The sequence below is a fragment of the Eublepharis macularius genome, chromosome 4 (assembly GCF_028583425.1).
Source record: "Eublepharis macularius isolate TG4126 chromosome 4, MPM_Emac_v1.0, whole genome shotgun sequence".
NCBI lineage: Eukaryota > Metazoa > Chordata > Lepidosauria > Squamata > Eublepharidae > Eublepharis > Eublepharis macularius.
In genome coordinates, this window is record NC_072793.1 from 60659989 (window position 1) to 60672293 (window position 12305).

The window sequence follows — 12305 nt, forward strand, 5'->3', positions numbered from 1 at the left end:
GCATCCCTGGCTCCCATTATCTCCAATGGGCCTTCAAGCCTCTCCTATTATTTTCAATGGACAATCCCCCTGTCATTCCTTTTAGTACATGGCGGGGGGTGGGGGGGGAGAAGCAAGCAAGAAAGGAGGGAACAAAGGAGACAAAAGGTCAGACGGGAGCTTGCTGCTCCCTAGCCAGCTAGAGTGTCTCTTGCTCCCAGAAGCTTCTCCCAAGGCTTAAATTGAGAGTGAGAGAGAGGAAGAGGGGGGGGGGGAAGGCAGAAAGAGAAATGTCCCCGTTGATGGGGCTGAACTCAGGTGCTGAACTCCTCAGGCGCTGGCTGAACAGGAAGACAGGGCTGCCCTTCTGCACTCCAGAAGAAATGCCTTGCGCCAAAAGAGGAGAATTCCTGTGTGAGTGCACGGGAGCGCGCACACTGCAGGGAACTCCAGTTGTTGGGGGGCCGGCACAGCGTCTCCTTCAGAGTACAGCGCCCGAGGCGGGGGCCGGCTCCGCCTCAATTGAAGAGCTGGCCCTGCTTATACTGAATTGTAACACAGCACAGAATGAACAGCCTGTTGATTACTTGGTTACTTGTACACCCAGCAATTCAGACCGCACGATCATGACTGATCTGATGAGCACCTGTGTGGGAGCAGCAGAGCACACTCTGTTTACCCATTCACTTTCAGGGTTCTCCTTGCTTCCCTGGCATTCTTCCTCACAACTGATCTATGGAATAGGAAGAAAGTTATAGTAGGAATGGTACTCCTTGCCCTGTATGGCTTCCTGGTGAAAGGACAGTTGCTTGTAGGCTATTGGATGTTTGTAAACTCCCACCAAGAGCCCTGCAGCATGTACCTGCCAGCATAAGTTACTTATTACTGCACTAGGAAGAGAGCTGTAGTGTTTACTTGGCCAACTGGATGTGCTTTGTGAGTGATCCAAAGACGGAGGTTTCATGGAGTCATTTGGCCATCCCTGTATCTTGGTACATTCCTTCTGTGTACAGCTAATGTAGAGGAGGCACAGTTGGGGTACAATGCTGATTGGTGTCTGCTTGTGACACTGGAGGAATGTTGATGTGGTTACAGAATCTCGTTTATTGTTTTAGTTATTTACTTTGCTGTTTTATGATTTTTGTGACAATATTGTTGTGATTTAATGCTGGCATTATTCACACATTCCATTTTGCAAATGACAAACATCATACTATACTTCCTTACCAGTTCTATGGGTTTCACAGTGTTATTTGCATGTTTGTATTTTGCATGGTGCCACCTCCATTAGTCTTTTCTATGCAACTTCAAAATAAATGTGATTATATTATGGTCTTGCCTTTGCTAGGAATGGACCTGGAAGCAGTTTGGTCAGTGGCATCTGGTGTTACCACGTTTAGAGAATAATTGGTACTCCCAAACAATAATCTTGGAATGCCATCCCTGGGCTATCACATGTAGCTTGTTGGAAACCATGATAAGACTCAAACTTGATCTTACAAAAGAGATTTTCTTCTAGCAGAGAAAACATAGCTTTACTTTGCAGAATATGGTAAAATATTTTTAGATCTGGTTTCTGCTATTGCCTTCTCTTGTTTTCTGGTTTTGCAAGAATTGTGTAGAGGAAGTTTGAAGGGAAACTTGATTACTTGGCACCCAAAGGGTTTCAAGCCCCCAGTTCCTCCTTCCTTGTCTTCTTGCTACTAGTGTCCATGTAGCCTGTGATGAACTGAGCAAATTCATTTGAGCTCTATTTGTCTCCTACCCTCCACTCTTTTCCCTAAGAGTAACCACCCCTTTTCTTTACAGCCAAGTCCCTCTCTCTTTTTTTTAGCTTTCATTTTCAGTCCCCCCCCCCCCCCATTACATCTTGCAGTTTAAATGACATGGCAAGGAGGGATTTTCAAAGTCCTTTGCTATTCTGAAGAAGGATTTCCATGTAAATGTTGTCAAATGGTTGTACAAAAGATATGTTGACAAAGTGTACATGTTAACTGCTTTGTCTGACTCCAAATGTATTTTCTTGACTTATGTAGAAATCTGGTCTGTTGTTTCATATTTGGCATTTTCCTCCTTATATCATGGACCTGTATAAGTTTGTCGTATTAGAAGCATCTATGGAAAACTGCAAACATAGCCAGGATATTCTACAAATTGCAGCTATCATCTGACTAAACGCCAGTAAAACGGAAACTTAATTTGATGCAAAGCTTTTACATTTTTTGTTAAAGTCTGCTCTGTGACTATAATTTTAAATTTCAGTTGTTGCATACACAGAAGGGATTAGAGGCTAGAACATGGATCTTTTCCCAAGACCTCTTTGATGGATTTGCAGATATGAGATGCAGCAAAAAGTCTCCAGCACTATTACTGCAGATAACTTCCTAGCGATTAGGAATAAGAGGATCCAAACATGGCAATGTAATGGTATGTAAGCTGTGCTAAGTGAGATTGGTAGGAAAATAAAGACATCCCTCTTACTTTTAAGGTTCAAGATAACATCCAACCTCTGTCAATCCATAAATTGTCAGTTACATGAATAACTCCTTGATTTCAGTAAAAGTTACCCCTCATCTCATATGATCATTCTTACAGTGGAGAAGGAACACTCATACATATCCTGCTGAGTTATACTTCTTCTGTAGAACACATCCCGATAGATGGTGGTCACGTCACGTGCCAGTGGTTGATGAAACCTGTTTAATTGCAATGCGTGCCTCCACAGCTAGTTCCAAAGCAGTGTGTGCCTCCGTGCCACTCACCGCTTATGACTGCAAGACATAGTGGAGAACCTCAGCTGGAGAAATATGCAGAGATAAACATAATGACTTCAGTAAAACTAGGCTGGTTTATATCCACCGAGGCTCTAGGCCTGCAGATTGTACACACGGAGGGCATGCAATGGACTGCTCTGTATTAAATCAGATTTGTTTTTCGTATTGCACATAGTGTAACTAAGAAAGCAGCACTGAAAAGAGAATGCATACTGAGGAGACTGCTAATGAAGTATATAGAGAAATTCTCCCATGACCCCTTTTCTGGGCTTGCACAATTAGAAGGAAAAGACAGACTACATACCACCAATGATTCTTCAAAGATTTTCGAAACTGCAGTGCAATATCTTCAGTTTTATTTGGGTGGAGCCAGTGGCTCATTGCACTGAGAGATTTATCACTGCCTTTCTCCTTAGAAAGGAAGAATAAAAAGCTAGGGGGGAAAGCCCTGTTCAGTTGTACAAAGTGTGTATCATGAAGGAAAACAGGACTACCTCCAATGGTCCCACTTGAGATATCCATGGGTACAGATGAATGCTTGCAGGGAGCCCTACATGTGGACGTGCACATGGGTATTTATATGTGATTGGGAATGCTGTGATAAGCAGGGTTCCAACCATGTGTACAGAACCTATGTTCAACCACTTGTATGCTCACAGGGTTCCCTGCAAACATTTGTCTATATGCATGGAAGATCAATGGGTAAGGCCAGCAAGCACAATCTTGCTCATCTCTTCACATTTTGAATATCTGAACAGGTTTAAGAAATTCTGCAATCTCTTCTTATGGCATTGTATAATAAATAAATAAATACTAGTCACAATTGTACAGCAGCACAGGTGGAAGCCCAGAGAGTCTCAATTTCACACCAAACATTCCTATTCTGGATTCCTTCCTTCCCCTCCCTGCTCATGATTCTTCAGGGTCCAAGAGCTAAAAGCCAACTGATGAGTAAAGGTTCATGCTTGTGCAGTCACTGAGACTAAACAGCAATACAATCATTTGTCATTCAAAATAGCAAAGCCATCAGCTGCTCTTCTGGCTGATTATCTTTCCCACAGTTTTTAGCATGAATTTCTTCTTCTCTTTAGCCACACAGATGAAGCCTGAATGACCTTTTGATTCTTGGCATTATCACACTTCTTGCAGACGGGATGGCATACAACATAACTAGTTGTCTGAAAATAATTTGTGGAGAGCTCCAGGCATCTCTTAAATCATATGGGACAAAGTCTCTACCAGAATAACCAAATCAGTAGCTTTTCTTCTATATTTTTGAGCTGAGCTGGAAAATATTACACTTTTACATATCAGAGTTCCTAATACCTAGGGAGAGAGGCTTAGGTATAAAATCACAACCACGAAGATTCTCCCTTCTCCTGAAGCCACCTTCTATCATCTACTTCCCTTTTCTCCCCCTCATGCTGAACCCTCTCACCCCAGCACCATTTTTACATTGTCTTTTCCAGGCACTCTGTACAGCTCCCCCTCTCCTTCCAAAGGCTTGGAATAGTCCTATTGTCTCCTTGCAGCCATGCTAACATAGGGCATGACCTAGCAGCAGCACCTGTAGGGAGGTGAGTAATCCATGTCAGCCCTCTCAAGAATCAAGAGGAAGGATTCAGTTATTCTGTGATCATCTCAGGCTCGTGCCTGAAAACCTAGCTTCCAAAAATGTAAATGATGAGCATCTGGATGCTGAAAAGTAAACAAAAAATAAAAATAGTGCAGCTGCCTTACAATCTTGGGCTCTTCAGGTCCTCACTTCCGGTCCTTTCTTAGATTGCATGGAAGCCGTATCATTAAGAGCCGTGTCTGAATAAGCTGAATACAAGTTCTTAAATTCTATCACAGAGTGATAATTTACCCCCATCTGTGTGATATCACATGACTCTAGGGATGTTGGCTTGGGGAAAAAGTCAGGAAAAAGCTTTCAGCAAAAGAAGCTGATGTAGAAAGCACAATATTAATCAACTGGGTTGTGAAGATGCTTCTTTGTTTATTTCTTCCAAGGTTCTTCTCCCATTTGAATTGTGAAGGCCGGCTAGAGGTCCAGACAGAATCCCAGCACTCTGCTAGTTTCACCTCAAAGCCAGATGTTTGGTGCCCCTTCCACAAGTAAGCAATGAAAAAATGTATTTTCCAGTCCCTTGAGGATATTTGCTGTAGAGATTGAGTGGATAAGAAATGTAACTCTGAAACTGCTTCTGGGGACCCATATCTTTCAGCTTGGAGAAAGTCTTTCATTACTGCATTGTCTATGTAGTCTTCAATCCCATCTCAAACTCTGTTTCACAAAACTGATTCTGTTTCTACAGCTGGATCCTTGAAACAGCTCATTTGCTGCACTTGCCCCACATTTCTCAGCCTGGTTTCTCCGCTTGCTAGCGGCCCTTTCTGTTACTTCTCTGTAAAGGAATGTATGGGAGAAAGAGCATTAGTTCCCCATACTGGCAGAAGTAGGGCTGAACTTGGGCTTCTCTCTTCACAAACTTCTTTGAGTTGCAATTGGTGAGGAGGAATGCTTTGCCCATTCAACTTTCAACCACTCCAGGACATCCAGGAATCTCTGTGGAGTAAAGAGAAATATGATTGGTCAGGTAAGTATATGAAAAACCCCTCAAAGTGAGGTGGAATGGTTATATTGTTTAGAATGTGCTCTCACCCATAGTTATAACCCTAATTTTGACAGACCAGTTACACATTATATCCTTACTTCCAAAACAAGTGAGCATGCACTACTGGAACATAGGAATATGACTATTGGTGGATCATAATAAAAATCCTTCTAATTTAGCATCTTACTTCCCATAGTGGCCAATCAGATAACTCCAAGAAGACCACACAACTAGGGCATGAATGCTTCAGCCCAGTACATACTGCATTCAAAGAGAAGCTAAATTTAATCTTAGCAGAACCTCATGAACAAAAACTGTGCAGTCAGTCAAGTTTGAACACATAACTTCAGCTCATTCAGTATGGTGGCTGCATCTGTAAAACAGGTCAATGGAGAAAGAGAGCACGGAGTTTCCATTACCCGACCTAGTGTGAAACTGGTTTCTGTTGTCTGTGCCATCTTTGATATTCCATAAGTACAGATAGACAAGCTTTGGTCTTAGCCCAGACCCCCTTCCCTGGCAGAACCATGGCCACACCAATCAGCTTCCTGCACTCACTACCATTGTTGCTGGATTGTCTGGGGAATTTGTTTCACTTTCATTTCCCAGGCATCCCAGCCCAGCCTGTTTTCTATAGGATGCTGAATATACAAAATTATTCCAAATATCCAGAATTATAAAAATTTAATTCAGAAATATTAAAAATATTTGATATATTGTATTATTTAGTGAATTCCAAATATTTCTGAATTTGAATTACATTCCTACTTTGCAGGTGTAAGAAAAGAGTACACTAAGCTGTTTTGGTTTCCTGCTTATAGCTATCCATTGTTCTCCAGGAGAGCATAGCCTGTCCTCATTTTGAATAATGGCTTGGACAAAGAGATCTGACTTTTGGTTGGGTTAGAAGTGCAAGGCAGAAACTGAAGCAAAACAAGACTTTTTGCTGGTTTAGGGCATCCCAATTTCCTCAAGTCCTAGCTAAAGGAGGTTGATTTTTTTGTGGGAGATGGATCTCAGAAAAGTAATAGAAAAGCCAGACCTGAGCTAGGAAGAACCTTTGGTGAGCAGAGGTATCTGGGACAGGTCTCACTGGAGGGGAGGAGACTAGCTGCCATAAATTTTAAAAAGGAATGCTCCTAAATGGAAAACAAACACAGTCCCATTTCTGCATGGAAGCTGGCATGCCACAACCTTTAAACCTTTTTTTAAAAAAAGGTCTTAACTGGCTGTACTCAGTGGTCCAGGCGGGGCAGTGCTCTTACTGGCTCCACCCTGGTTACAAGCTTTCATATATTGCCATTGAATATTCAACACAAGAAGGATATTGTGTAGCTTATGTTTAGATTTGCTGTTTCTGTTTTTGAAGGTCCAATAAATTTTGCTGAATGGCACGATACTTTTACAGAGAAAGCTGAGTCATCTGACTGGCTGAGATCATGCAAACCTGAGCTGGGAGTTTTAAGACAACAGCCTCTTTTTTTCATTTGGGGTCAGTTGCTCAAGCAGGACGGCAATGCCATGCTGATGCTGCAGTTAGTTTGCTACGAGGGCTATGCAATTTAAGACGTATACTGGTCAAATTTGCAGAGATAATTAAGGCAACCCTTTTGAGTTCCCCTGCAGCCATGCACTGACTTCATACCTTTATCTTTGTGGAGTTTAAATATTTTCTAGTTTAATGACACGGTCTCTAGGCATGTAACACAGCTCCTATCTATAATTTTTCACTTTATTACTTTATTTTTTGCCCTTAATAACAACAAACAGCAGCAACAACATTCAATTTATATACCACCCTTCAGGATGACCTACTCAGAGTGGTTTACAAAGTATGTCATTATTATCCACACAACAACAATCACCCTGTGAGGTGTGTTGGGCTAAGAGAGCTCTGGAAGAGCTGTGACTGACCCAAGGTCACCCAGCTGACTTCAAGCAGAGGAGTGGGGAATCAAACCCGGTTCTCTAGATTAGAGTCCCACGCTCTAATCCTTTGTCGTGGGGATAATAATAATAACATACTTTGTAAACCACTCTGAGTGGGCATTAAGTTGTTCTGAAGGGCAGTATATAAATCGAATGTTGTTGTTGTTGTTATTAACCATGTTGTTGTTACTAATTCAGACTAATAAATCCTTGTCTCCGATCCTGACTTCCTTTTTCAACATCTCCATAGACTTCTTTTTGGTCATTAACAAGCAGTTCAAGTCTAGTAGATGTATTTTATCAGAAATATCTTGTCATCTTCTGATCTTTAGGTATTAACAATGTGGACTGACATAGCTTCTCTGCACAAAGGCTCTAAAACCTGTCTCTCATTGAGGGTTTTTACTGGCTCCCAATACAGGAAGGCTATACACAACCACATACTCCAAAGCCTCTTGAGTGTGCGGCTGGCCGTTTATTTTCTATCTGCTGTGCCTGTGACTAGTAGTACTTAATGATAGGCACAAAAACACAATTTGTGATATCACAGCTCAACTCTCTTTAGGGCTGTTGGCAAAGGCAGAATGAATCACAGTTTATGGCAGCAGTGGAGAACTCTGAAGGCCCTCACTACAGTATCATATCAGAGAGAATATAAGCAGCGAGCCAAGTACATGAGAGCTAAGCTACAAGAGACGAATTACACGAGGAGGAGCACGTGAAGGGAGTCGCAATGTTAGCCGGGAAGCTGAGTTTTAAAAGAGATCTGAAGGCTTTGTCAATTTTCCCTCTCTACAGAGCCAGGGAGATGGCTGCTCAGAAGGTTTGTCTATTGTCTCTTAGAAGGGGAGGTGAAACTGACAGAGTCTTTGGGAGGCAAACAGGAAATTAACAAATACTCTGAGCAGCAATCTCCTTGACTCTGAACAGAGAGGAAATTAACAAAGCCTTCCGATCTCTTTTAACATTCAGCTTCCCGGCTAACATTGCGACTCCCTTCATGTGCTCCTTATCGTGTAATTTGTCTCTTGTAGCTTGGCTCTAAGGGATATTTGAACCAGACCTTAGTGTGGGATATTGTTGGGATTTTACGAATGAAGAGCTGAACATTGGGAAGGCTGCTAATCTGACCAGAATTATTTCTGACACATGAGAGCAGGCAAAAGCCTTCCATCTGACTTATCTGGCACCCTGTTCTCTGGTTTCATTTTCAAGAGCAGCAAGAGGGCCAGGGCAGCAATGGGAGAGAGTGAGTCAGCACCAGCAGTTATGTGTGTAGCAGGGACACTGTCTAACTGAGAGAGAATTGGCCTGGTTTGCATTTTTGTGCTTGGGGTTTCTACTTTATGCTAAGTATTTCATTGCCTCTCTGGTTTGTGGAGAACATTGTGATTCTGTATAACTACAGGTCCTGGTGGCCAGAGCTATTCCATTATCCAGGGATATGCATGTGTTAGACTAGACTGGGGAAGAAATTCTTTGGTTGTATCCATTGTAAGGCTGGATAGATAGGGGAGAGAATAGATGCACCAAGGCTGCAACTTGCCTCACCCTCATTGATAATGAGAGTATCTGCTAGCCTGCCTGCCCTGCAAAGAGCAAAGAGAAACACTGCTTGCTGGCAGGCAGCTAGGGCTGCAAAGATGAGGGGCAGTAGGGGCCAAGCCGCTTAACTGTTCTGAAGACAACTTGGAAGTGGTAGAGACAGAGCCTAAAGCTTCCCTCACCCGGCAGCAAAAATATACACATATGCATCAAACTAGACAAGATGCGAGATATCAGTGATGGAAGAATCAGACCATCTCTTTATATAAGGGAAATTAGAATCTGAAATCTTTCACCACCTGCCAAAGTCACACAAAAGCACTAAAGAGCTGCACTTTTCCTCGATACAAATCATCTCCTCTCATTATCAGCCCTAGTAGTGAAAAAAAAATCCTCAAGTAGCTCCTCCTTTTAATGTGTAAAGAGATGATCTATTTGTAAAGAAAGCAGAGTGCACGGGTCACTGGAGTTGGTCAACACCAGCCCATATCTTTCTCTAGTGCTTAAAACATTTTTCTCCCAGCCAGGCTTTAATACAAGAAGTCAGCCAAACTGGAAGAAAAGTACTGAAAGAAATGGATTGCAGTGAGGTAAGATGCAAGTGGTCCAGGGCACAGCACATTCACCTTTATCTTTACTTCATAGCACCAGGCCTCCATGTATGAGTCATCTACATAGTGTCTACATGGAGTCATCCTGTTGGTTGACAGGATAGAATAAATTTGCTAATAAATTCATGAATTTTTGACTCTAGTGAGTCAGGAATAACTGATTCTGGGATCCATCCTGGAGAGAATTATCAGAATTTCTCATTGTTGTAGAAAGGTTCTGGAAAAATTCCACTTCTTGGCTTTGTTAGGCTCTCACCAAGGCCTCATATGCTCATGTTGGAGCACTAGGTCCGGCCGTAGTGAAAGATGGGGAACAATACAGCCTCAGTCAGAAGTGCCACCTGAAGCCTCTACTTGTTAGAGTTCAGGCTGCCCTATAAAGTATAGGCTATTTGTGACTTTTTAAAAGAAGGCTGGGGAAGTGAGCAGGCACCAAGGATCAGTTCTACTGATCCAGTAGCTCCAGCTCCTGGGTGGAGGTAGGGGCAGCTGAAGCAGTGGCTGAGGAGGCAGCAACAATAGAGATTGAGACAGAGGAGAAGGGTGGGTGGGAAGCCACTGCCTCTCCAAAATCTACCGCCTATAGTCACCTCCCCTGTTGACCTTGTTATAAAGCTGGCTGTGATAGTAAATAATTCAGAATCCATATTTACACATCAGAAATGGTGTGCATGATGAAATTCCCAAGCTGAAAATATACAAGAAAACAGCTGTTTCAGGTCGCTACTATGATTTTCTGAAATACTACAAATCTGAGATTCTTAGGCATTACAAAAAACATCTCCCCCCCCCCCCAAATCTGTGTTGTTTTTCATGTTTGGCTGTTTAGCGTCTGTCATCTTGTTTTTCTTTGATTTTCCAAATTTCCCAGGCAGTGCCATTTCTCCCTTCCAATCAGATCCTTGAAAAGGATCAGGAGGTGAGTTTTCCAGCCATTCACCTTTTGAGAGAAGCTCCAGAGAAAGAATTTCTACGGAGGAGTCTGTTCTGAGCTGTGAGTGCTCAAAAATTACTCCATGTACTGCTCCAAATTTATGCAAATATCTTCCCACTGGGCATGCTTTAGCATAAGGAAAAAGGCCGGTGGCAAAACAAGAACCCTCTTCCACATGTGTTGTCCCTTGTCAGCAAAATCAGCTTCTATAACTTTTAAACAATGTTCTTGGAGCTGACATGTGACTCTGATCAAAGCGTTGAACCCAGAGACAATCAATAAACAAAAATAAAATGTAGCTTAGCCCTCTTACTCCCCCACACCCCAGCTCCCTACTACCCTGTCATCCTCCTCCTCCTTTAGGAATTCCTTAAAAAGTAACAGGACTCAAGACGAGACTAATTAAGGGACCCCTATAGTGGATGCCCAGTACATGTGTCTTACAGCAATTGGATGAATGACTAATCACATGCAATCACAAACACACGATTGTTTTAAAAATGTGAACTATTTTTTTAAACTGCAGTTCTGGGTGGGGCAGGGCAGGGTGGGATTTCTGCAAAAGAAGTCTTTATTTTGTGAAAGGAAAAAATGCACCACAGCAAGGAAGGATGGCAAACACAGCGTTTTCAGTGGAAAGGTAATTTTTTAACTAGTCAGGCAGTTACTGTAAGATTGCATGAAAAAGATAGATGCAGACAGGAGGTTTTTCAATGTTGGTGGCTGGTGCCATTTCCCCCTGATAGGAATCAGTGGAGAGAAGCGTGCCTGCACCAAAGGGACCTGGTTTGAGGGTCTGTAAAATCAAGCCCCTTTGGCCATTCTGCTTGAAATCTGGGAGTCTTTCTATTAGAGAGATGTGAGGCTCCTTCTGCATCCAACACCCCTCGGCATTTGGAGATTTTCTAGGAAGGTTCCCCCAGGCCTCAGAATAGGGAAAGGAGGGGGTTGTGTCACTTTGTTCCTTTTTTAGTGCTGGATTTGGCCTCTCACACTGCAGAGCCACATGCAGCTTCTTCACCAGCCTGCTTCTGGACGCTCTCTTTTGTAGGCCTCTGCTACCTCCCCCCTATTAGCCAATCCTGATCCTCCTGCCAGGAAGACAGGGAGGGCTGCCTTTGGCTGGCTGGCTCCCTGTCACAGCAGCCATCACTTCTGTGGTGATGTTGCTGGCTAATATAGGGCAGAGGGCCACTTCTAACAGCCCCACCCCAGCTTCCTTAGGCCTGCCCTGACTGGGTTCCTGCCTCTTGAGCCCACCCCAGGGGTTATTCCCTTGCTGCCCTGCTAGCCTTCTCCAGGCTGAGCTGGTTCTGCTGTCAGGCTGGCACAGGGTGATAATGCCACTGCAGGTGCCTCCAAGGAAGGCTGAGCCCCACCTGCAACTACTACTAGTTTCTTCTACAACCTAGTTAGGCTTGCCAATTCCCTGTACCCTCCCAGCACTTTGAGTACACACACTCCTGGCAAGGTGCTATGATGTCACTTCCTGGAAGTGACATCATTGTGCCAGCAACAGGAGTGTTCCCATGCTTTGCATGGGGCCATTTCAGCTCATCTGGGGCCAAAATTGGCCCCTGCAAAGCACGGGAGTATGTCCGCTACTGGAGTGATGATGTCACTTGAGGAAATTATATCATTGAGCTTTGCTGGGAGCATGCTTTCCCAGGTTGCCTTCCAGTGGTGGCCAACTGCTCGGCCATTTGCCAACTCCTGCCAGTCACTAGCTATCGATGGGCATCAGGGCAAATCCCCAAGAGATTGCCTGCCACCGGCAGGCAACTGGAAACCCCAAGCCTGGGCTACACTCAACTCTTCTCCTCCAGACTTCTGGCTCCTCCTTCTCTCCCACAGGTAAACTGGGCCAGGGGGGTGATGCTGTCCCTGAAAGAGATTTGCAAGTTCCAGCAGTGGG

At 43.6% G+C, this 12305-nt stretch overlaps 1 protein-coding gene across 1 annotated transcript in view; it reads right to left on the reverse strand.

Annotated features, from left to right (window-relative positions):
* Nucleotides 1–3103: 3103 nt before the first annotated feature.
* The window catches only part of ADRB2 (adrenoceptor beta 2), a 95883-nt gene continuing 86681 nt past the window's right edge, over nt 3104–12305 (reverse strand). The window contains exon 2 of the mRNA XM_054978523.1: nt 3104–5322. Coding sequence (XP_054834498.1) covers nt 5288–5322 — 35 coding nt within the window. The 3' untranslated portion in view covers nt 3104–5287. The remainder of the gene's footprint in view (nt 5323–12305) is intronic.